This window comes from Spermophilus citellus, assembly GCF_964194105.1.
Source record: "Spermophilus citellus genome assembly, chromosome: 5".
NCBI lineage: Eukaryota > Metazoa > Chordata > Mammalia > Rodentia > Sciuridae > Spermophilus > Spermophilus citellus.
The window spans coordinates 49,462,423-49,486,913 of record NC_138186.1 but is presented as its reverse complement, the minus strand read 5'-3'; the positions used below and the strand labels follow the sequence as shown (position 1 = coordinate 49,486,913).

At 41.0% G+C, this 24,491-nt stretch overlaps 1 protein-coding gene across 1 annotated transcript; it reads right to left on the bottom strand.

The window, feature by feature from the left end:
• Positions 1 to 5,952: 5,952 nt before the first annotated feature.
• LOC308649552 (HLA class I histocompatibility antigen, alpha chain G-like) lies at positions 5,953 to 9,766 on the bottom strand. The gene is made up of 7 exons (XM_081295108.1): positions 9,566 to 9,766; positions 9,043 to 9,309; positions 8,537 to 8,767; positions 7,669 to 7,944; positions 7,427 to 7,541; positions 6,526 to 6,558; positions 5,953 to 6,172 (listed from the first exon to the last, which is right to left on the bottom strand). The coding sequence occupies exons 1-7, from the start codon at positions 9,753 to 9,755 to the stop codon at positions 6,070 to 6,072; spliced, it is 1,215 nt and encodes a 404-aa protein (XP_081151234.1). The 5' UTR covers positions 9,756 to 9,766; the 3' UTR covers positions 5,953 to 6,069.
• Between the last annotated feature and the right edge of the window lie 14,725 nt (positions 9,767 to 24,491).

Sequence of the window (24,491 nt, the reverse complement as noted above, 5' to 3'; positions counted from 1 at the left end):
GATGGTATAAGGAATGAAATCAGAGAGAAAATACAAGAAGTAAAATATCACTTCAATAAAGAGGCAGAGACTCTGAAAAAAAAGTAGAAATCCTCAAAATTTTGGAAATTAAAAATTCAGTAGAAAGCATCACCAACAGACTAGAGCACTTCAAAGACAGAAACTCATACAATGAAGACAAAATATATAATCTTGAAAATAGCGTTGGCCATAGAGAGAAATGTTAAGAAACCATGAATAGACCTTCTAAGATCTATGGGATAACATGAAAATATTTAAAATTTATCAGGATAGATGAAGGTGCAGAGATACAAACTAAGGGAATTAACAAGTATTTTTCAATGAAATAATATTCGACAATTTCCCAAACATAAAGAATGAAATAGAAAATCAAATACAAGAGGTTTGTAGGATCCCAAATGTACAAAATCACAACAAACCCACGCCAAGGCACAATATAATGAAAATGCCTATTATACAGGATAAGGATAGAATTTTAAAGGTTGAGAGAGGGAAAATATCATATTTCATATAGGGGAAACCAATCTGGATTTCAGCTTATTTCTCAACTAAACCCTTAAAGCTAGGAGGTCCTAGAACAACATGGTTCAAGCTCTGTAAAAAAAGGATGCCCACCAAGAATCCTATGTCCAGCAAAATTAAGCATCAGATTTGAAGATGAAATAAAAACCTTCCATGATTAACAAAAGTTAAAAGAATTCACAACTAGAAAGCCTGAACTACAGAACATACTCAGCAAAATATTCCATAAGGAGTAAATGAAAACAACAACAACAACAACAATGAAAACCAGCAAAGGGAGGAACTACACTAAAGGAAAGGTCAATCAAAGTAGAAACTAAGTCAAGTTAAAAACTAGAAACACACGCAAATGACCAGGAATACAAATCATATCTCAATAATAACCTCAAATGTTAATGACCTAAACTCATCAATCAAAAGACATAGACTGGCAGATTGGATTAAAAAACAAGACCCAGCAATATGCTAAGAGACTCATCTCATAGACAAAGACATCCATAGACTGAAGGTGAAAGGATGGGTATAAACATATAACTCACAAGGATGGTATAAACAACAGGGACTTCTACCCTCATATCAGATAAAGAGGGCTTCAAGCCAAAGTTAATCAGAAGGGACAAAGAAGGCCATTTCACACTGCTCAAGGGAATTATATATCAACAAGACATAACAATTGTAAATATTTTTGCCCCAAACAATGGAGCATCTACGTACATCAAAGGAACCCTTCTCAATTTCAAGAATTAAATAGACACAACACAATAATACTGGGGAACTTTAACATACCTGTGTCACTACTGGATAGCTCCTCCAAAGAAATGCTAAATAAAGAAGATAGAGAAGTAAAAATAAAATCGATAATTTAGACTTAAGAGGCATATATAGAATATTTCATCCATCATTAAGCGAATACACTTCTTCTCAGCAGCACATGGATCGTTCTCTAATACAGACCATGTTATGTAAGCTATCACATATGTAATATAATATTAATTCAACATATTTTTTAGCATCTGTAGGGTTATTTTGATAGCTCTATTTCCATTGATATTAATTTTTGCATTCTTGCTTTTTTCTTGATTAGACTTGTTTGATTTTTATCAACTTTAAGCTGTGTTATTTCTTCTCTAGTTCATATATTTCTGGTCCTACTCTTATATTTTTCTCCCTACTATATAATTTGAAAATAATCTGATTATTAATCTAGCTTCTTTCTGATGCAAATGCTGTAAGTTATAAATGCTTATCTGAGTGCTGTTTCGTCCCAGAAATCCTGATACATTAAACTTTTATTACTACTTAGTTCAAAGCACTTATTATTTACTTTTCTGTGCTTTCTTCTTTGACCTCTGAGATATTCATAAGTGTGATGTATGATTTTGAAGTGAGTTGACCTGTAGGGGTGGAGTTCTACAGATCTTAAGGTGATTGGTTTTTAATGTAATATATTGTGCAGGAAACACAGTCTGCATGATTTCATATTTTTTAAAGAGATAGAGAGAGAGTGAGAGAGAGAGAGAGAGAGAGAGAGAATATTATTTATTTATTATTATTTATTTTTAGTTTTTGGTGTACACAACATCTTTATTTTATTTTTATGTGGTGCTGAGGATCGAACCCAGCACCCTGCACATGCCAAGTTAGCGTGTTACCGCTTGACCACATCCCCAGCCCAATTTCATATTTTTAAAAAAAGTATTGCAAATGCTTTTTATGTTGATTGTATAGGTTGCATAGATGTCAAAACTGATCAAATTGCATACTTCAAATATGTACATTTTATTGTGCTTCAATTTTACCTCAATACATTTATGGAAAAAAAGAAATAATAAAAAATATTTTCTGACCACAATGAAATGAAGTTAGTAATCAATCAAATAATACAAGAAGTAGGGAAAATCACAAATGTATGGAAATTTAAAAACACTCCAGAATAGTCAAGGGCTTAAGAAAATTAAAATAAAGCTAGGAAAATGAAAAAAAGAAAAGCTAATGAAAATGAAGAAAATATACATCATATTTATGAGACACTAATAAAGGAGCACTTAGAGTAAATTTGTAGCTGTAAATGCCTGCATTAAAAAGGATTCAAATGAATAACCAAACCTTCACCTTAAGGTATAGGAACAGAAAAGCAAACTAAACCCCAAACAGATATAGAGAAGGAAACAGGGAAGAAATAGCAGAATATAATAGCAAGAAATAGTAGAAAATAATAAAGAACAGAGAAGCTATCGATGGAACCAAATAGAATACTTTGGAAAGATGAACAAAAATTGACAAATTGTCAGCTGGATACACTCAATAAAACAATAGTAAAATAATTAGGATCAGAAAAGAGAGAGGATGCAATATTACTTACGTTGCAATAAGAAAAACAATCTGAATTCTGCTGTGAACAATGGGGTGCCAAAAAATTAGATAGCATACATAAAATGGACAAATGGTAGATAGACAAGAAACTAGTAATGGTGACTCAAGAATAAATAGATATTTTGAATATAACTAGAACAAGTGAAGACACTGAATTAGTAATAATATATTTTATAAATATACCTACAAAGAAAACTCTTTCTCCAAATGACTTTACTGGTAAATTATACCACAGAGGTGAAGATAATTATTGATGACAGCACAGGCTTCTGGCTCACTATGGGAATTCTAGAGTTTGACTGCTTGGGTTTGAATCTTGGCTCCACCATTTGTGGGTTGTGAGACCTTGGGAAAGTTTCTGAGCCCATTGTGTCTCTGCTTCACCTTCTATACAATGGGGATGACGCTGACTGTTGTACTGAATGTTCACTGTGGTTAAATAAGTGTGGTTAAAATAGCATAAACATAAAAATGAGATAGTCTTGTAAAGTCAATAATTATTTAGAAATATGACTTTTTTAAACTGTTGTATGTCCTTCACAGGACATGGTCATGACTGGGAGAGAGACCTAAGATGCAAGGGCTTTTGTGAGCTGTTGAGGGAGGTATCCACGTTAGGCAGTAATGGCTTCTACAGCTGCAGGCACAGAAACTGAATGAAAAAAAATTAAAGGATAAAAATATAGAAACAGCCCTCTTTCCTCAAGTGGAAAATGAAGGAAACAGGAAAAGTCAAGGCACCCTCCACTGGTCACGTTGGAGCTGTTCTATATGAGGTAGCCATGACCCCACACAAACCCCCTCATCTTCCTAGGCTCAGCTTTCTCTCCTGACTTTGCCTTCTTGTGGCTCACAGTGGCCTTCAGCATTTAAATGTGTTCTTTGTATAGTGCAGGATGCTGTGAGAATTTGTTTATATAGTGTTTGTTAATAATCATAAGGAATTTTCCTATCACATGGAGGAGAAAAGTGGGTAACAGATTACTGAAGTAATTAGTTCCAAGTCCAGCCAGAGCTTCTACAGAGCTCATGTCCTTGGTTTCTCTACAGTAGAAGTGATCCTGGACCTGGTCACTGCTCACCCAAAGCTCTTGGTCTCTGAGGATGGTGCACATGTGACCATGGTAGATTTTGCTAGGCCAATGCTCATTCTAAAAGTGTTGGAGGGAGGGGGTGAAAGAACCCCTATGTGCCGAGTTGTGGGGTTTTCTTTCTGTACCTGGCTTATTTCATTTAGTATAATATCCTCCTGAATCATCCATGTTATTGCAAACTAAAAATTTTCTCTTTTTTTAAAGGCTGAAAAAATATTTTGTTATGATTTTTCCAAGCAATAAGTATCTACAACAGACATTTCCAAGGAAATATGGTGCAATCATTAAAAAAAAAAACAGAAACAAAAACAAAAACTTTAAAGGATGGGGTAGAATTGGAACTGGGTAATGGGTATACCTTGAAGAACTTCAAAAAGGCTTTTTAGGAGAAACTTGATTAGGAGAAACAGAACTTCAATGTAAGAAACAGAGAGTGCAAAATACAAACAGACTTATAGAGCCCTCTAGTTCTCTGAGCAAGAAGCAGTGAAGAAATTATGCAATTGCAAACGTAGTCTGCATTACTTAAAAAAAAAAAAAAAAACAACAGTGGTTCACCAAGAGTGCCAAACATCTCATTGTGTAGAACCAAGAGATCAAATTATTCTTGGGAAGAAAACTAAAACTGAGTCCTAATCAAGAAACCTCCGCCATTTGCTTAGCATATTTAAACATTGCTCTATACCAGGGGCACCTTTGTACCTTTGTGATGTTGTGCTGGCTGTGATCCAGAATTAAGTTACATAAAAAATGCTGAGATCCAACACTTTAACTTTGTTGCTGATCCCCAAAAGAAAGTGTTGACCATTTTTATCACTGATACATATGAGAATGATAGAATTTTGTTACTTTCCCTAATCTTATTGAGAATATTTTTTTTCAATACCTAGAGCCCTAGAGATTTTACCATGACATTATATTGAATTTTAACAAATGCTTTTACTGCATCCTTTGGAATGCACTTATGACTTTTCACCATCATTCTTTTAATGTGGTGACATGGATTTTTGTTTTATTCTAAAACAAAAGACCAGCCTTGATTTCCCATGACATGATAAAACCACCATGGACAGATATATACTGCTTTTTGCATGTTTTTGGAGCAAGTTCTAGAATTAATCTTGTTAAGGACAGTGAAACTGCTGAGTAGAGAAGATGAAAGCCTAAGAGGAATTTATCTAGGATGAGAAATCATATGATCCTTCCTCTCTGCGACTCTCATAATCTGGTCCCTATAAAAATACTGCAGAAATGATGGAAAATATAATCCAGAAAACTGCCCTGGGTTTTGTGGGACAATGACAGGAAAAAAGGATTTCTGCTGCTCTCAAAGAGAGACACCCAGAGAAGAATGAGACCAGAACTCATACTTAATAATAAGAACAGGGATAATTCTCCGTAGAAACTGAGAAACAAAAAAAGATGGGAGCACAAGGTCAGACCCAGGTCTCAGCCTATGTTGACCCACTCAATGTGATGCCCTCCCTGCCCACGGTCCTGGAGACAGGACCTGCCCTGGTGCTGCCTGAGTCCCTGTCATTACAGGTCCTGGTGAGATGAGGTTCAATTGAATGGAGGGATCTAAGGACCAGGGAAGATGAACCAGCTGAGGAGTGACCACATCAAACCCAGGATGGACTAGCACAGACTGGGTGCTGCTTTGTCCACCTTCAGCTCCTTTCGTCTTTCTCCTGTCCCCACCTGAGGCAGACTCAGCACAGCAAACATGTGGATTCTGGAAGGTTTTGGGTTTTATTTTCTCAGAAATTTTAGGAATCCTCTTTTCACTTAATTAACCCACAACTGTAATTCATGGCACAAATGTGAAATACAAATCAAGATATACATTCTGTTTTGCAAAAGGCAAGGAAAAGTCTACAGTCCAGGGCAACATAAAGCTACCAGGAATGAAGACATCCCAGTCCCATATTTGCTTCATAGGAAAGTTAATTGAGGAAAAGAACAGGACAGTGTAGGGAGGAGTCTTGGTGATCAAAGATGAGAGCCTGTCTCCATTTCCTCATAATCTGATGACAGGAACACAGACACATAGACACAGTTAATTGCCAGCTGCACAAAGAGAAGTTGGGACCTCTTGAAACTGCAGCAGGGAGCAGGAAGAGAACTGAAGAAATCCTGTATTACTCAGTTGAAAGAAAATACTGTAAAAGAAAGTATTATTAACAAATTCAGATAAGTCATTGTAATGAAGACACTCTGAACAACCCATTAAACACTTAAAATGTCAGAAATTCCTGGGAGAGTCCCTGTAACTCAGAGTCTCCCCATTCTTCAACGAGTCTCCCTCTCCAGGCCCTCCAAGGTCTCACCTTTTATCCAATGAGAGACACATCAGATCCCTGGGAACTGTCATTACCTGAGCAGAACCAAAACAGAACCTGGTCGGAGTCCACAGGAGGTGTGGCTAATGGATGAATTATGGGTGGATCACTCCCCCATCACTTCCCACTACAGTCACCCAGGTGTCTCGGAGATCACTGTTCTTCATACTTACAGGCAGCTGGAGCAGAGGTGTCTGGTTTTACACCTGTGGGAAGAAAGCCTCCCGTGAGAGAGTAGCTTGGAAACAGGTCTGAGAGGTGCCCCCTAGTCCTGGACACTGGGGAAGTCTCCAGAACTGTGACTGTAGATGTAGGAAAGGATCAGGAGACAAGAAGAAAATAGATAGGTAAGGATGAAGATAATTACTTTCCTGGAGTTTTGTCTTCACCTGGAAAATTCCCCTCTGGCCTCTAAATGCTGGGAATCAGGCCCCTGTCACCACAAATATCAAGAGGACATATTTGTCCTTTAGTTTCTGTGCACCTTACAAAAAGTAAACAGGGTCCAGATTGGGTAAGGACACTTGTAGATGTTACTTCCCATTAACAAGGCAGGGCATATTATCAGGAACTGCCTGTAGGAGCTGAGCACAACACCTTAGCCTTGAGCGATGGAGGTGTGGAACTGGCTTCTGTTGTGCACAAAAGCAAGTGGACTTCACCTTTGCTAGGCAGGGGACTGAAGCTCTGGGAGTGGACATTACCTAATGGGAGTGGCCCGCCCCCCCACCCCCCGTTCTCCTTTAACACTACCCTTTCTGCCTTATTTGGATGGAATGTTCTTTCGAACACCATCCCCCAATAAAAACCAAGGTTCAGGGCATGCTCTTTCTCTGTTGCCCACCTCCCTTCCTTTCTCTTGTTCCTCTTGTGGGAGCTTGCAGTTGAGGCAGAAGAACCGAACTGAAATGCCCCCTAAAAGGTCTAAATGTTTGTGTGTTTTGTCGTGCCAGCCCAATTCACCCTAGAGAACTGGGTTTTTGTAGCCCATGTGGGACGTGGGCTAAAACACACTTCTACTAGGTTCTTCAAATCACCAGTAGGACAAAAATTCAGACCCTGCACTTTTCCTACCTGTTTTTCTTCTTCCAAAAGACAAAAGCAACCACAGCTCCAGTGACAGCAGCTCCAAGGAGAATTACACCAGCAATAATTCCCAAGATGGGGATGGTGGGCTGAGGGGGTGGCTCTGGGAGAGGAAGGGAAGTTAGATGAGGGGACCTGATCCCCTGCTCTCAGTCCCTACCCTGCTGAGGGCCTCCAGAAAGCCTCCTGTTTTCCTGACAATAGGCTCTGTGCCCTCATCCCCTCCTTACTCCATCTCAGGGTGAGTGGCTCAGGCAGCCCCTCATGATGCACATGGCAGGTGTATCTCTGCTCCTCTCCAGCAGGCACCACCACAGCTGCCCATTTCTGGAAGTTTCCATCCCCAGAAGGTCTGGTCTCCACAAGTTCCATGTCCTGGGTCTGGTCCTCTCCATCCCGATACCAAGTCAGGGTGATCTCCTTAGGGTAGAAGCCCAGGGCCCAGCATCTCAGAGTGACATCCCCTTCAGGGAGAGGGTGGTGAGTCACATGAGTCTTCGGGGGATCTGAGAGAAAGAACAGGGAAATTCAGACATTTTGGCATTTCCTCTTGGGCCACTGAAGCGGTGCTCACATGGCCATCACAAGACCATCGTGAGTAATGAACAACATAATTCAGGTGGGGGAGAGAGCAGAAAACCTAGACACAAGCCAGGATGCAGACCTCTGGCACAATCTATTCCTTGGAAAGTTCTGAAATCAGATTGAATCAACCCAGCGGAAGAGGCTTCAGGTCCTTGAGAGGGTCTTGGTAGAGGCTGGGACTCGAGGAAAAGCTGGAGTCAGACCTCCAAGGCACTAGGCTGAAGTAGAACTGACTGTCCTGGATGCCATGACTGCTGACAGGGACCTGGGGTCAGGTATTAATTGTCTTTCCCACCAGCCAGGGGGAGAGAGACCAGATCCCTTACTTGTCCTCAGAGAAAGCAGCCTTCAGTTCCTCTCTAGAACAGAACTGGGGAATCCAGGCCCACACCCTCCCCTCTGGACTATGAGCAGGGTAGTGTTCTACAGTGGGCGCCATTCTCCTCCCCTCCTCCTGGGAACTGCTAGAGAGATCTACAGGAGATGGGGCAGGTGTTCAGCAGCTGCTCATACCTGCGCGCTGCAGCGACTCCTTCCCTTTCTCCAGGTAGCCTGCAAGACACTTCAAGCAATCTCCTTCCAGGTAGGCCCTTAAGCTCTCTGCAACACCAGCCGCTTCCCACTTCCGCTGGGTGATCTGAGCCGCCTTGTCTGCTGCAGTCCAGGAGCGCAGGTCCTCATTCAGGGCGATGTAATCCGCGCCATCATAGGCATACTGGCTGAACCCGCGGAGGAGGCGCCCGTCTGTCCCTATGTCGCAGCCATATATCCTCTGGTAGGTGTGAGAACCTGTCCCCGCCCTGCTGTCAGCCAGGGTCCCGACCTGCCCACCCCGCGGGTTTTTGTCCTAAACTGAAATTGAAACCGGTTACAGTCCCCAAGGGCGCATTCTGGGTCAAGAGTCTCCGTGGGTCCCTCAGACTTGGGGTGAAGCTTAGCCCGGGAATCCCTGACTTCTTGGGACCATCTGTGAGGGACTTGAGGGGTCGCGATGTCCGACATGGACCCAAGTCACTCACCGCCCGCGCTCTGGTTGTAGTAACCTGGCAGGTTGTTGAGGCTCACCAGGTCACTCTGTGCATTGTCCTTGGCGGTCTGTGTCTCCCGTTCCCAATACTTGGGTCCCACCTTCTCCATCCAGGGCGCCCGGGGCTCCATCCTGGGATTCTCGGCGTCGCTGTCGAAGTGCACGAACTGCGTGTCGTCCACGTAGCCCACGGAGATGAAGCGGGGCTCCGCGCCGGGGCGGGACACGGAGGTGTCGAAATACCTCAGAGAGTGGGAGCCTGGGGAAGGGAGCCACTGAGACCACCCAACCAGGTCCCAGGTTGACTACCCCAGGAGGAGAGGAGCGGGGTCCAGAGACGCTAAGGGGGCGGTGGGAGCAGAAGGGCAGGACGTAGGGGCGGGAGGGGAGGGAAGGGAAGGACCGTGCCATTCTGCGGAGGGTCTGGGCTGGGGGCGGCGGGTCCTGAGTGCTCATCAGATGGTCCCCTCGCTCCTCCCACATGGAGGCTATTTCCCTCTCAATCATGTGCTCACCCGCCCAAGTGTCCCTCAGGGCCAAGGCCCCCAAGAGCAGGAGGAGCAGCATTCGGGGCGCCAGCACCCTCATCCTGCAGCTCTGTGGAGATTCTGCGACTTGGAGTGGGCGAGAGGGGGGGAGGTCGCTGTGGACTTTAAAATTCAAACCGCACTGACAAAGATTGGCTTCTTTAGGAGAAGACGACATGGGAGTGAGAACTGTGGACCAGTCAGGAGTGTCCAGGCAGAATAACCTGGCCCAGGTTGGGAGGAGAAAAGTGAAACTCCCTGGAGACAGGGATTCTCAGCGCTCCCTGTCCATACCCCAGGCACAGCTCTAGACCCTGAGAGCCATGCCCAGGGCTTGGAGTTTGCCCTGAACCCTCCTCCTTACTAATCATTCTTTGTCTCACCATCCCTTGATTTCTGCCTCAGGGTGTAAAATCAGCAGTTCTCAAACGTTTTGGTTTCAGGATCTTTATATGCTCTTAGAAAGTAGTGTGCACTCCAGAGGTAGTTAGATTTATGTGGGTTATGCCTATCAATATTTGCCATATTAGAAGTTAATGCCACTTTCCAGATATTTTATTCCTCCTGAATATTAATAACTAATTGCATGTTAAATAATTGCATGAAAAATGTGCGGCACTCTTTGAAACAGTAGTTTCAAAGAAAAATAACTTTTCCCAAATTAAAATATTTGTTAGGAAAAATGGATCATTTTACTTTTTACAATTTTATTTGTCATCAGAGAATGCTAGATATTCATATTTTCTGCATTTAACTTGTGACTTTGATTTTAACAAAAAAATGTAGCCTCACACAAATATTTATAAGAGGAATGTTTTTAATAATGTTCCCAGTATTCATCTTTGGTACTACACTAAAATGATACAAGTGTTAGCTTCTTAAAAGTTCTTTTCCACAAGAACCATAAAATACTGTCATTGAATAGTCCATATTTTATCCATTAAAGTCTGTGGATGTGTCTTGTACATTGAATTGATCTTGTGCTAATGCATGATATTTTTTAAAGTCATGCATTGTTTGACCAAGCTATATAGACCTTCTAGTGTTAACACATTTAAGTAAAATTAATCAAGTGGTCTTATGTTGATTATTTTGATATCACCACAGATTTCACCAGAAAGTGTTGTAAGTACTTGGGAGTCTGTCAGGTTGATAGTGGTGGATGCAGGTTTGCCCAGATTTTTTTTTCCTCTTGAGAGCATACATTTTATCATTGAATATATTGCTGTCAGTGGATTATCTCAAAGGGACAGGTTAAGGTCATTTTTTAGAACATTGGCCAAATATCGAAGTGTAATTAATACCTCCCCTGTCATTCATTCTTTTAATCAGGAATGGTATTCCATAAAGATGATGCTAGTAAACCTCACTAAATGGCTTTTGTTGACACAAACTCCCTATTGTTGAATGTAGTAGGTGTGTTTTATGTGTACTCCCCCTTTTTATAATGTGCACGATGGAATGGCAATTTAATAAATTTAATGATTTTTCATACTTCAGGACATATTTAAGTGAACTGGAATGCCTTCCCTTCTACAGTTAAAAGGTGCTCAAGAACACAATAACTATTATTGCAGTGTGGTACCATTACTTCCACTTTGCTGAGTTTTAATTTATTTTAAATAATGTTTTAGTGATATTATAAAAATATTTTTTTGATAATATAGATCCTGTGCAATAGTCTAAACACCTCTGGGGGTTCCAAAAATGACACTTTGAGAATTGCTGCTCTCAGTAAACTGTGGAGAGATCCCAACTGGTTCCATCCTCTTCCCTTGATTCACTGCCACTACTCTAGATAATTGCTAAAACATGTAGAAAGATATGGTGTTTGTGAACAAGTAGTGAAATTATGCAGAAAACAAAAATAATTTCTTAGAAATTTAAAACTGGTCACAGAAATGAATAAGTCTATAGGTGATTCGGGCAATTAAAATAGTACCAGAAAGAAGTCATATACCTAGTAAAAAAAAAAAGTTGGACTAAGAGCTAGGGTGTCCTAAAGATATTTCAGACGTTTAGAGTTTCAACATTTTCTTTTCCATATTTCTATAGGATATGGCTAAATGAAGTGAGAAGCAAAAATGATGGAGGAAAACCAAGGAAAGGGGATATGTGAAATGTAGTTAAAAGGAGCCAGCACAAGAATGGAGGCCAAGTGTGTTCCCCCATGAGGTGAAGGAGATCCAAGGAGTCAGCCTCAATCCAGTTGTGAAGGCATCCAGTCCAGGTCTGGCAGGACTGAGTTCTAGGACTGGTGTCTTAACAAAGACCAAATTGGTGGAATTGTATTATGCCTGAATATATTCATGCAGATTTAGTCTGTTGGGCTTCTATAAGACAACACCACATATTGAAAAAATTATGAAGAACAGAAACTTATTTTCTCACTGTTAGTAAGGTTGGGAAGTCAAAGGTCAAGGCACTGGCATCTGGCTAGGGTTCTCCTGTTGTTTACTCATGTGGGACAGTTTCAAATGTGCAGGCTCTGAAGGGACTATGAGGCAGTCCTTAGCTGAGTCCTACTTTTTTTCCATGTGAAAAGAGAAAAAATTTCATCCTCTAGGAGTGAGAAATGGGGAGGTAGAGTGGGATGCAAGAAGGCAGGAGAAAGTGAAAAATGCACTTTTTGGGGGCAGAGAGCCAACTAACCTGGAAAATCCTATTCGGAGAGAGCAGTGCAGGGGGCCACTGAAGCCTGTGTTCATCATCTGAGGGAAAGAGAGGGAGAGAAGGAGAAATGTGCAGCATTCAGGCTGCAGGAGGAGAATAACAGACTAGAATGAAATGCAACAAGTTTTTCTGGTCTAGGCGTTTGGATTATTTTTAACTTGTACCATACTATGGTTAAGATTTTGTAATTTTTCTGTATCAAATCTACATTATAGTCATACATTACCTAATGACATGAAATGTGTTTTGATTCTTTGAAGCCAATATCACCCTGATACCAAAGCAGATAAGGACACATCAAGGAAACAAAACTATAGATCAGTATGCCTGATGAACATAGATGTAAAAATCCTTAATAAAATATTAGCAATTTGCATTCAAAAACCCATTAAGAAGATCAGTTCCATCCAACATTGCAAGGTTGGCTCAATATATGAAAATCAGTAAATGCAATGTATCACATAAATAGAATTAGAGAAAAACATTACATAAACATCTCAGTAAATATATAAAAAATCCCTTTAACAAAATTCAGTACTTATTCACGTTAAAAACACTGAAAAAACTAGGAATAGAAGGAACTTGTGTCAACATTGAAATTCTATATATGTCACACCCAAAGCTGATGCCATACTAAGTGGAAAACAATTGAAAGTATTTTCTTTAAAAACTGAAATAAGACACAGAAGTTCATCTCACCACTCCTATTTAATACAGTACTTGAAACTCTAGCCAGAGCAATCTGGCAAAAGATGAAAATTAAAGAGATAAAAATAGAAAAGGATTCAATATCCCTGTTTGCTGATGACATTATTCTATACTTAGAAGACCCCAAGAGAAAAAAAAAACAACACACTTTTAGAGCTGATAAATTCAGCAAAGTAGCTAGATTCAAGATCAACTAGCAAAAGTCAAACTATCCTAGACACCAATAATGATCCTACTGAGAAAGAAATCAGGAAAATTCCATTCACAATATCCTCAAACAAATAAAAAACTGTGAATACATCTAAACAATGAGAGATGCGTACAGTGGAAATTATAAAAACATTGAAGAAAGAAATTAAAGACATTAGAAAATGGAAAGATCTCCCATGTTCTTGGATTGGCAGAATTAATATTGTCAAAATAGCCGTATTACCAAAAGTGATGTACAGATTCTCTGCAATCCCCATCAAAATACTAATGATTTTTTCAAAGAAAAAAAACAGTCCTAAATTTCATATGGAAGAAGAAAAGACCCAGAATAGCCAAAGCAATTATTAGCTATTAATCAGAGCAATGCCGGAGGCGTTAAAATACTCAATCTCAAATTACAGTGCAGATTTGTCATAACAAAACCAGCTTGGTATTAGCATAAAAACATACAGGAAGGGCAGTGGAATAGAATAGAAGCTATATAGACTGACCTACAGAGATCCAGTCTTCCGATCCTTGACAAAGGTGGCAAAAACAAATTGGAGAAAACATAGCTTTTAAACAAATGGTACCTGGCAATCTGGATATCCATATGCAGAAGAATGAAACTGGATCCTTATCGCTCACCCTGCATAAAAATCAACTGGAAGCAGATCAAAGACCTAGGAATTAGACTAGAAGCATTGCAACTGCTAGAAGAAAACAGGCCAACACTCCAATATGTTGGCTCAGGCATCAACTTCCTTAATAAATCTCCTACAGCTCAAGAAATAAAACCAGGGATCAATAAGTAGATATCAAATAAAAAAAAATTCTGCAGAAAAAGGAAACAAATAAGAGAATGAAGAGAGAGCCTGTAGAATTGGAGAAAACCTTTGACAGATACTCTCTGACAAGGGATTAATATCCAGAATGTATAAAAACTTTAAACACTCGCCAGAAGAAAAGCAAGTAACCCTGCCAAATAATGAACAAAAGAACTAAACAGACATTTCTCAAGAAGAAATTCAAATGGCATTTCATATATACATATATGTATATATCTATATCTATCTATCTATCTATATCAGAGAAATACAAATCAAAATTCCATTGAGAGTTTATCTCTCACAACTATTAGAAGAGAATATCATCAAGAATACAAATAAAAAATGCTGTGGAGGATACGGGGTTAAGTGTACACTTAAAACATTGTTGGTGGGCCTGCAAATTAATACAACCACTTTGGAAATTGGTATGAAGATGCCTCAAAAAGCTAGGAATGGCACCACCATATGACCAGTTATCCCACTGCTTGATATTTGTTCAAAATAACTAAAATCAACATACTCTAATGAGATATGCACACTCACCACTGTTTACAGCAGCACAATTCCCCAATATCCATATTATACAACAGATCTAGGCATGTGTCTATATATATATATATATATATATATATATATATATATATATATATATATGGTATATGTACACAGTGGCATTTTACCCTGCCATAAAGAAGAATGAAATAATGTTATTTGTTAATAAGCTGATAGAACTGGAGAATATCATGCCAAGTGAAACACACCAGACTCAGAAAGTCAAGGAGCAAAATTTTCTTTCATATGTAGAAGCTGGAGAGGAAAACAAAGAAACAAACAAAACCAAAATAAAGAGGAATCATTAGATCAGCCATCTCTGTCCTAGTCCTTCCACAGCATGATCCTCTTCAGAGCTGCTCTGGCAGCCTTGCAGGGCAGCACAGCAGCGCCTCCGTGTGGCCATGTGGATGAGCACAGATGATCTGAACTGCCATTTTTTGTGTTAATTTGGGAGTCCTGGGTCTCCCTAGGGTTGCAGCAACTGTACAGGGATCTGTGCACAAGTTGGCACTTTTATCCCATGTCAGGTTTGGAATTTCCAACTCTTACTGAAAATACAAGATAAAATATATTTCCTCCCAGTTGATCGACAGTGGCCTCTTGTCCCTGGGAGCCTCCAGGTCTCCATGCCATAAAGGCAGGTTCCCAGGTTATGGATGAACCTCCTGAACAAAATGCATGTCCTCAATTTCCTGAATGGAGCCGTGTACCACTGAATCCCTGAGACTTGTTTCCAGGTTCAAGGGTCCCCTTTACTGGGCCAGATTTTTTAACCCTAGTGTTAGGTGGTAATTAGTAATGAGCAGTGGAATACAAAACAATAAGATAGAAGGGTGTTAGGATGGCCTTAGGCCTGAGCCTAAAGCAACTCCATTTTAAAAACTCCAGTTTAATCTGCAGTCTCACTAGGCACACCCACAGAGTCCTCCAGTATGGCCTCAAACAAGTTACTTCCCCTCACCCTTATAAAGAGAGTGAAGCCCCTGGCAGGCTGTCCTGGCCTGATAAGAGGGAAAGGGGAGAAGATCAGGGTGGAGACCACCAGACCAGATGTTTCTGACCCCAGGGTAAATGATGTCACCAAGAAATCTGGTGGTAGCTGGTAAAGATTGAAAGGAGGGTCAAAAGCCCCAAAATGCAGTATAAATGATAGAGTAAATGAACAGGAATTCAGCCAGCTAAAACAATGATGGACTCCAGCTGGAGAGCCTGATGAGGACCTGACATCCAATCACCTGTCATCATTTCCTGAGCCTCTTTATGATCCTCACTACTCTCAAACTTTACTGAGTCATCTGGTCCTTGGTGAGAGCCACAACTTCTCCCTACAACCCTCTCCTCAACCAGTCATCCACACCATGCCAGGAAAAGCCTGCCTTGGTTCCAGACCTGGTCACCGCAGTCTGAATAAGTGTGCATCTGCTGGATATAAAGCCTAAGGCTTAAGACTTTTGAATTTAGCATGCAGAGGAAATGTCTGTCATTAGCCTGTCATGATTAAGTGTGTTTTGCAGTGCTTAGAATTAATCTAGAATTGTTTGCTGTGTCTATTGCAGTGCCTAGCGTTAAGGTTTGTTGTTTTCATGATTAAGAACCTATAGAGGGAAATTGTATTAAGTAATTAATTTGAGTGAATAAGACATTGAAAGGGGGCAGAAGCACGTGGACATTCTTTATTTCTCCCATTGACTGCATAAGTCAACATTTTGCCCCCTCGAGACATAGGGTCATGGGGTTTTCTTTAAATTGCCTTTAATACTAATGAACAGCCAAAGTGGTGGTACACACCTGTAATCCCAGCAACAAGGGGAGGCAGGAGAATGGAAAGTTCAAAGCGAGCTTCAGCAATTTATGGAAGCCCTAAGCAACTTTGTAACACCTTGTCTCAAAGTAAAAACTAAAAAATGGGCTGAGGATGTGGCTCAATGGTTAAGCACCCCTAGGCTTAATGTCTAGTAACAAAAACAAACAAACAAAAAATCCCAAAAACCTAATATATAAATGAGTAACTCATAGGAAAAAAAAATAGGGGTACTAACCCTGAGAATAAACAGGGGGAAGCAAAGGGACAAATTAAGAAATAAGTCCAGAGGGAAAGATCTATGGGGAGTTCCTGACAGAATCTTGCAGGATCATTGTAAAGTTGGGATTTATAGCCACAGGATTCTCAATGTGTATCAGTGTAAGGGTCCGGCGAAGCGTCGGAGAAGGAGAGACCACACGAGACAAACTTCATGCAATTGCAAGGGGGATTTTATTAGGGGGATCCGTTCCAGCGCGCTGGGACTCTGAGCTCACTCAAGAAGGGAGAGCAGCCCAGAGCCCAGAGCAGAGGTCAAGCAGAGCTTAAGTACACTTTTTGGAGAGGGTGGGGGGCTTTACATACATCAGAACAAATCATCATGAGGCGCGGGGAAATTGAACAACAATTCTGATACATGATTAGTCCATTCATTGGCGGGAACAGTTTGGGCAGGGGTGATTGGTCACTGCTAAGTGGGGTACACATTCAAACTGATTGGTTCTGGGGCCTGGATGCCTACGTGCCATGCTACCTGGAGCCCTTAGCTATTAAACAACCAGGGAATCAATGGAGATATTTACTGAGCAGCTCGTGCATTGTCCTAACAACTTACAGGTTCCGGGGATAGCAGAGGAATTGTAACAATAGGCTTTTACCTTTTAGCCCAGACCTTGCAATCTAGAAGCTTTACAATGCCCTAGTCTTTTACACTTTAACTCAGACTTTTGCAGCTTAGAATCAGCTTAGAAATTTTACCCTTACATTCCCCACTCCTTTTTCTGACTACTTTTAATCTTAAAAGTACTGAATCATAATTATTGGAAGGTCTCATTTTTTTTTTTATTTCTGCCAGTGGAGCATATTGTTGTCTGATCACTATGTGTTGTCCTGCGTTTCCTAGAATCGATTTCAGCATGGCCTCCATTTTAGATTTCACCCGATATTAGACCCTGATTTATCTAACTACACTGACTACCTAACTTTAAATCTGGCTTCATTCCCCCCTCTAATTTGGGAACTCCTTACTGCTGTGAGGAAGGGGGACGAAGAGAATCTTTCTGGCTTCTTCAGGCTGAAAAGGGACGACGTGGGGCAAGCAGTTTGGAGTCCCCCTTAAAAATATCGGGTCTATCGAGTGGTCCATGCTAAAAGTCCAATTGAGAAGTAATAGGCTGGAGGGCCATTCGAGTGATAGGTGGTCTATAAGAGAAACAAGAACTCATTAGTACTAGAACCATATTAATGCAGTAATAAATGCCACAGCATAGAAATATGCCAATGAGTATAATGACCAAGACAAAGATTAACAATGTTTTCCATCAGGCAGTACCAGGAACTAGGAGCTAAGATATTGTTTTCACAACAAAGTTGCTGAGGACATGGCTTCTATCTGAGCATGTAAATCTTTAAGGATATTTGTCACATTGTCAGAACTGTCAGGGATGTCAACACAACATTTAGGGTTACAGATGTCTTTTCCCTTAAGATATAGTCTAATAATCTAATGCCATCTGATCCTTCAAAATCCTTTGCTAGTATGACCTCTGTGTCTAATAGAGAAATCTTTAATTCTGTTACTTAGGGCTGAATAACCATACTAGCAAACGTCAAGCCTACCTGCGTTGGTTAGAAACAAAGGCCTTAGACTAAAACTATTCTAGCAGTCCCTTTGACAGTTATCAGGCATTTCTGTCTAAGAATTTCTTTTGTAGCCTCCAGTCTACTTATTGTTGGAGGTTATATTTAACTATTATTATCATTTAAGATGTCCAGGAACAGCTGTGCTTTGGCTTTGACTGTCTTTGCTAAGTGTTTAAGATGAAGCAAGTCAAACTGACTTCTGTTTCTACCTATTGTTAACAGTCAGCTGAGTCTCTGGGAAGTCCTCGGGAACTTCACAGCAGCTTCTCAGTTCTGCTAGTGTCATTTGCGCTAGGATGGGTCCAGGCCTTGCTTGACCATATGGCTTCCCTCAGAAGCATCAGGGATGTCTCCCTTCTCTGATGACCCTCCTCTTTACAGCAAATGCACTGATTGGCCTTCTGCCCTCCACTGGTCTCATTAATCTCCCTGCTCGGGAAGTTATGTGGCCTAGAGTTGCAGAGCCCTTTGCTCAGTTCCCTATTCCCTGATTCAGACTGACTCAGAGGGCAAGAGCCAAATTTTTAATTTTAAGACTTAATCTTAAACATCTAGCAAAATGAGTCAACAGCCTTATATTAAGGGTACTAAACTTTAATGTCTATCTCTCTATCCTGTAGGTGGCAACTCCCTATAACTCATTATCTTAAATTAACCCAGGTTGTGAGTTCTTAAAGCAGTACCTCTTTGAAATATTAACAGGCAATCCTTAGTCCATCTAAAAGCAAATTACAAAACAAAACTAACTAGGGTAAAAACATATTTAGTCTATGTAATAGCTACCTAGAATTTTGGCAGAGTACATCCCCTGTTTGGTATCCTGGCAATCGTGACAAAAACCAACTTTTGGGCACAACTTTAAATGCACTGAAATCTGGCCTACTTCTTTCATAGTCACTTTCACATGCAGTGAGTTGGGACATACAGCCTTATCTCAAGTAAGGTGGGGCTCTTCATATGTCTTAAATACTATAGTTCTGAAGCTGATCTTTGCTTTTTAGACATCATTTTACAAAGTTTATATAAATTATTGCTCAAGTTCACATGAATATTAGCTAACACAACATAATATCACATCTAAAACATGAATTAAAGGAAGGCTGGAAGCTTCTAACCTCTTGTTGGAAAGTAGCAAAGTATTTCTGTGTTTTACAATAAAACTTTCACCCAGATTAGGCTCTTATTGACTTAAAAATACATTTAAATTGTATCTCAGTGTAGAAAGCAACATAGAACTTTACATATCTTACTGATAACAAGTCCAGTTATAAAACACAAATGATAAATAAATTTCCAACATGTTTTTTTAAGCCTAAAATTACCATACAACTTTAGAACACCAGCTTGATATAATGTTCTTTTGAAGCTTCTACCTTACAGACTTGTATACCTGAAAGATATGAACACATTAATAACACCATAATTACATTGATGTTTTTATATTAACCAAGTTTAGCTTTTAAAGAAATGACTAAGGGGGAGATAGCAGGGCTTAGATAAATGGCAGGCTACCCGTCTATTGGCAGGTTTTTCCAGATATCATCACCAACACCTGAAGAAGATCAGAGCAAACAAAAACAGGATGAAGATAAAAATTAGAGCAAAGATCAATTTCTGGCAGAAGTTCCATGTTGGGGGGCTGACAGAAAAGAGACCAAGGGCCATGAGGAAGCTTAATAGGACATAAAGACTCATGAATCCAGGATGGCAGATTAAGAGGTTCTCTGAACTTGTTGTTTCCCGCTGTCCCATGTCCGTTGCATTCCATCGTGCCTGGTAGTGAGCTTCAGCACTGAGTGAATTGTTCTCTTGAAGATGTTGAGGGTCCATCGGTCATCAGAGGCTGGTAGTGCCTAAGCAGAAGCTGGTTGGAAGTAATCGGATTTGAAGGAACTTCATTATGCAGAGCAAGAGAGCACAAGAAAAGTATTGAAAAACAACAGTTGTTGTTTAACCATAGTTGTGTAACTTATTTAAAAACTTACTTATAACCAACTTGCACAGACCTTTTTTATCACTTACTTAAACCCTCTTAATTACTTAATCACATAGACTCTCTTATCCAGAAACACAATTTTTTTTTTCTCTCCATCAGTTCCATACCTAGAACCTTTTAGTTTCTTCTTCTATCTACTATCCTCCTTTTGTTCACATTTTGAAACATTACTTGTAAACTTTTAAATTTAAGCAGAGTTAACATTTTATTAGGGCCTCTTTTTTTGAACACCTAGAAAAACTTATAAGCTTAATTTAAGACCTCTTTACTTTCATCTGTTTACCCAATTTAAATTGAGCCATTTGAATCACGTGAATCAAAGATATTTGGATCCATTTTTAATTTTTTTATGAGCGCTCCACATTTGTTAATTGTCATATCACTGCAGGATATATGGACATACACACATACAGACATACCGACATACAACACATAACAAGAGTGTGTACACATAACAATAATAAAGGCCTCATAGTTTTTCGCAGATGAAATCTCCATTGTAATGTTTTTTTAAAAAAACTCCAGTTGATCAAAAAATAGAACTTATCAGAAAAACATTAACTTGTCTGTAGGATAAAAATCATGAGCTCAAAACAACACAGAATCTAAGAAAAGGCAAAAGTCCTAAAAAAAGATGACTGGCCAGTAGTTAGTAAATATTATACAATTTACTTCTTGGTCTGGTCTAGTTTGAGTTCAGGTAAAAAGACACTTTTACTCTTTTTTTTTCTTGGGCCTGAGCTCCAAGCTGCTTCTGTTTGCATATCAGCTTAAGCCCTGGCTAAGGTCTGGAAGGAGCAGGGAAAAACTGCTATTTTGAGCAGACACTTTAGGCCTGAGGCATTTTAGCCATAAGTCATATTTCCAGGTTTGGATGTTGAAAATTATGATACAAATTTAAGAAGCAATTCCCGACATTTTATATCTTTTACATTAGAAAAACTTGCTCACATAAAACTGGAAATAGGATCTCTGCCATCAGAAGAAATTTCTTTAAGACCTCTAAGCCACTTTCCTTATTCTGAAGTTTCTAAAGTAGCATTAAGTTACATTAAATTTGCCTACACACTACCATGTATATCTGAAATTAAGCTTTGAGAATTTCCAAGACTGTTGTTAATTAATTATTTAATGTTATTTTAATAAGCCAGACCAACGTTTTAATTCAACACTTTTTTTTTCTAAATCTTATACACTGAGAGAAACAGATACCAAATCATAATTTACTTATCCTTGCCCAAATCAATGCACTGTACTCCTAGTGAAATCTCCTTAGGCTTCCCAGTTCAAAATTGAAACTCTTTAGAACTACCTGAAATCAAACTAAACAATTGCTTAAACCCAACTTTTAACTGCAAGATAGTGCAATGCTTTAGAAACCCATTCAGATACCAGATTGTTACAATAAAAAATTATTTTTTTAGACACACATTTAACCTAGTTTGTCTTTAAGAAACAATCAGACAACCAGATAAGAATATATCCCTCCAAGTTTTGAACTTTCATTTAATTATGACTCCCATCAGTGGCACCATAGACTTTCCCACGAGTGGACCAGATGTTTTCACGTAGGGGCAACTATTAGTATAAAATCAAGGGTCTCAGTGTGACTGGCTTTACTGCATTCAGTGTCCCTTCTTTTTAAGTAAACAAAGGTGGAGTAATCCTTAAAATGTAGATAAGAGATAAGGGAGTTCCCCAAAGCAAAATGGCTCTGGCAGCTGCTGGGAGTCCCTTAGTCTTATCTCCCACCCACAGGATTAGCTCCTCCAGTTTGGTTTGACCTTAGGCACTAGGCTTTTTTTTTTTTTCCCTAACTTTTTAGTAGCCAGCTCCCAAAAAGCTCATCCTCTGCCTACAGTTAGGCTGTAAGTGCTAGGCTTCCTCAAGAAAACTGAGTGGAGACTCCTTAGAAGTCTCCTCGGGAGTGTTAAAATTTGTGACTGAAAATTTGGTTCCCATCTCTAAAGCCAATTAACACCAATTTAATATCACTGCGGCCGGGAGGGCTGTAACACTGGGGGGGGGACGCAGCCCCCTGCGGACTCCTACTCCAACCCCACCCGCCCCGCTGTGGTGGAAATACGCCCGGTGGCAGCCGGTTGCCAGCAGAGGAGGGGGAGGAGGGGCGGTCCCCCGCCGACCTCACCTCGATTCCGTCTGCCCGTCCACCGCGCCCGCTGGAGCACCCCTCTCCCCTCCCGGGAGGGGAGACGGCCAGGGGGCGGAGAGGACAGGTGGGTGGAGGGGCCGGGAGGAACAGGGACAGGACAGATCCGCCATACCGCCGGGTGGAATCCTCCCAGCGGACTGCGCGGACCCCACCCATGCAGGAAGAGATTCCCAAAGATCCTGAAAGGTTAGAAGCCATAACCTAGATGGCCATGCGGCCCAACTGAAAGACAATATCAACTCCGAGGGTGGGCAATTCTGAAGCGCCGAGAGACGATACAAACGTGACGCAAACACTGACACACAGTAAACGTTTAACACAAATTTAGAGGCAAAAATTAAAGACAGTGAGTTCAACAGAAAGAGTTGCCGGCAAAACCAGACGGGTTGGCAGCAAAATACACCGACGAGGGTTCACCCACCCCTCTACCTAACGGGGAGCACTTTTGTCCCCCCCCCGAACCCTCCAAAGCGTCCTAAGGAGGGGTGGCTTGTGACTCCAGAGGCACGTCTGCCTGTCACCGCCAGGGGGAGCTTACGCTCTCCACTGACAGCCACACACACACACACTGCCAACCCCACCCGAGGCTCTGAGAGATTATGCCCTCTGGGGACTTACGCCCACCATTGAGCCGCCAGAGACCAAACCTGAGCGATCGCACCTGAGCAAACAAGGAGGAGAAAAGGAGAAGAAGGAGAGGAGAGAGAGAGAGAAAGAGAGAGAAAGGCGCCTTACTTACCCCCAAAGCAGTTTCGTTGGGTCTCCCTGTCCGGCGATGCGCAGTTCCCGGCCAATGCACCAAATGTAAGGGTCCGGCGAAGCGTCGGAGAAGGAGAGACCACACGAGACAAACTTCATGCAATTGCAAGGGGGATTTTATTAGGGGGATCCGTTCCAGCGCGCTGGGACTCTGAGCTCACTCAAGAAGGGAGAGCAGCCCAGAGCCCAGAGCAGAGGTCAAGCAGAGCTTAAGTACACTTTTTGGAGAGGGTGGGGGGCTTTACATACATCAGAACAAATCATCATGAGGCGCGGGGAAATTGAACAACAATTCTGATACATGATTAGTCCATTCATTGGCGGGAACAGTTTGGGCAGGGGTGATTGGTCACTGCTAAGTGGGGTACACATTCAAACTGATTGGTTCTGGGGCCTGGATGCCTACGTGCCATGCTACCTGGAGCCCTTAGCTATTAAACAACCAGGGAATCAATGGAGATATTTACTGAGCAGCTCGTGCATTGTCCTAACAACTTACAGGTTCCGGGGATAGCAGAGGAATTGTAACAATAGGCTTTTACCTTTTAGCCCAGACCTTGCAATCTAGAAGCTTTACAATGCCCTAGTCTTTTACACTTTAACTCAGACTTTTGCAGCTTAGAATCAGCTTAGAAATTTTACCCTTACATCAGAAGGGACTTTAGTAGCACAGGTGCACTAAGGTACAGTTTGCCTGGTTGTGGACCCATCTCCTATATTAACATAGAATTCACTTGTGGATGAAGCCCCCCTGAATGGGATGGTCACCATGACAGTTACCAAGAGGATCAACTAGGGTAAAACAATACCTTGCTCAGATTAATGAAGATGGCAGAAGGTGGACCCCTGTTCTCCTGGTAAACATCCAACTCAATGTGTTTCGAAGTAGTATCAAGTTTCCTTTGTGTTCTCTTTGGAGAGATGGATGACTCACTCTCTTTCTCCCTTGAGAGCGTTCTTAGCTTGAGCCATACTTTCACTTATAATAAAATTCTCTTGCTGGCTTTTTCATGTCTGACTCTAAATTTTCTTTCATGGGGCACAAGAATAGAGGCCTGGAGCTTTAGCTCCTCATTACTGTGACACTGATCGGGCAGGAGTGAGAGTAGCCCCTGAAGTGTTGGCCTAGGGTGGTGAGGGAGCCTCCTGAAGAGGTGAACATGGGGAAGAAAGTGGGACATGAAGGGAATGGAGGCCAAAGAGGGGAGGGGAAGGAATAAGACAAAAAAAAAGCCCTGGGAAGGGCCAACCTAGAGAACACTGTGAGAGGGGATGGGTCTGTTTGGAGAGAGGTTCAGGGTCTTCTGGCTGGTGTGCTGAAGGAGGGCTCCATTTTTTACTAGGCTGGTCATTACACAGGTATTAGC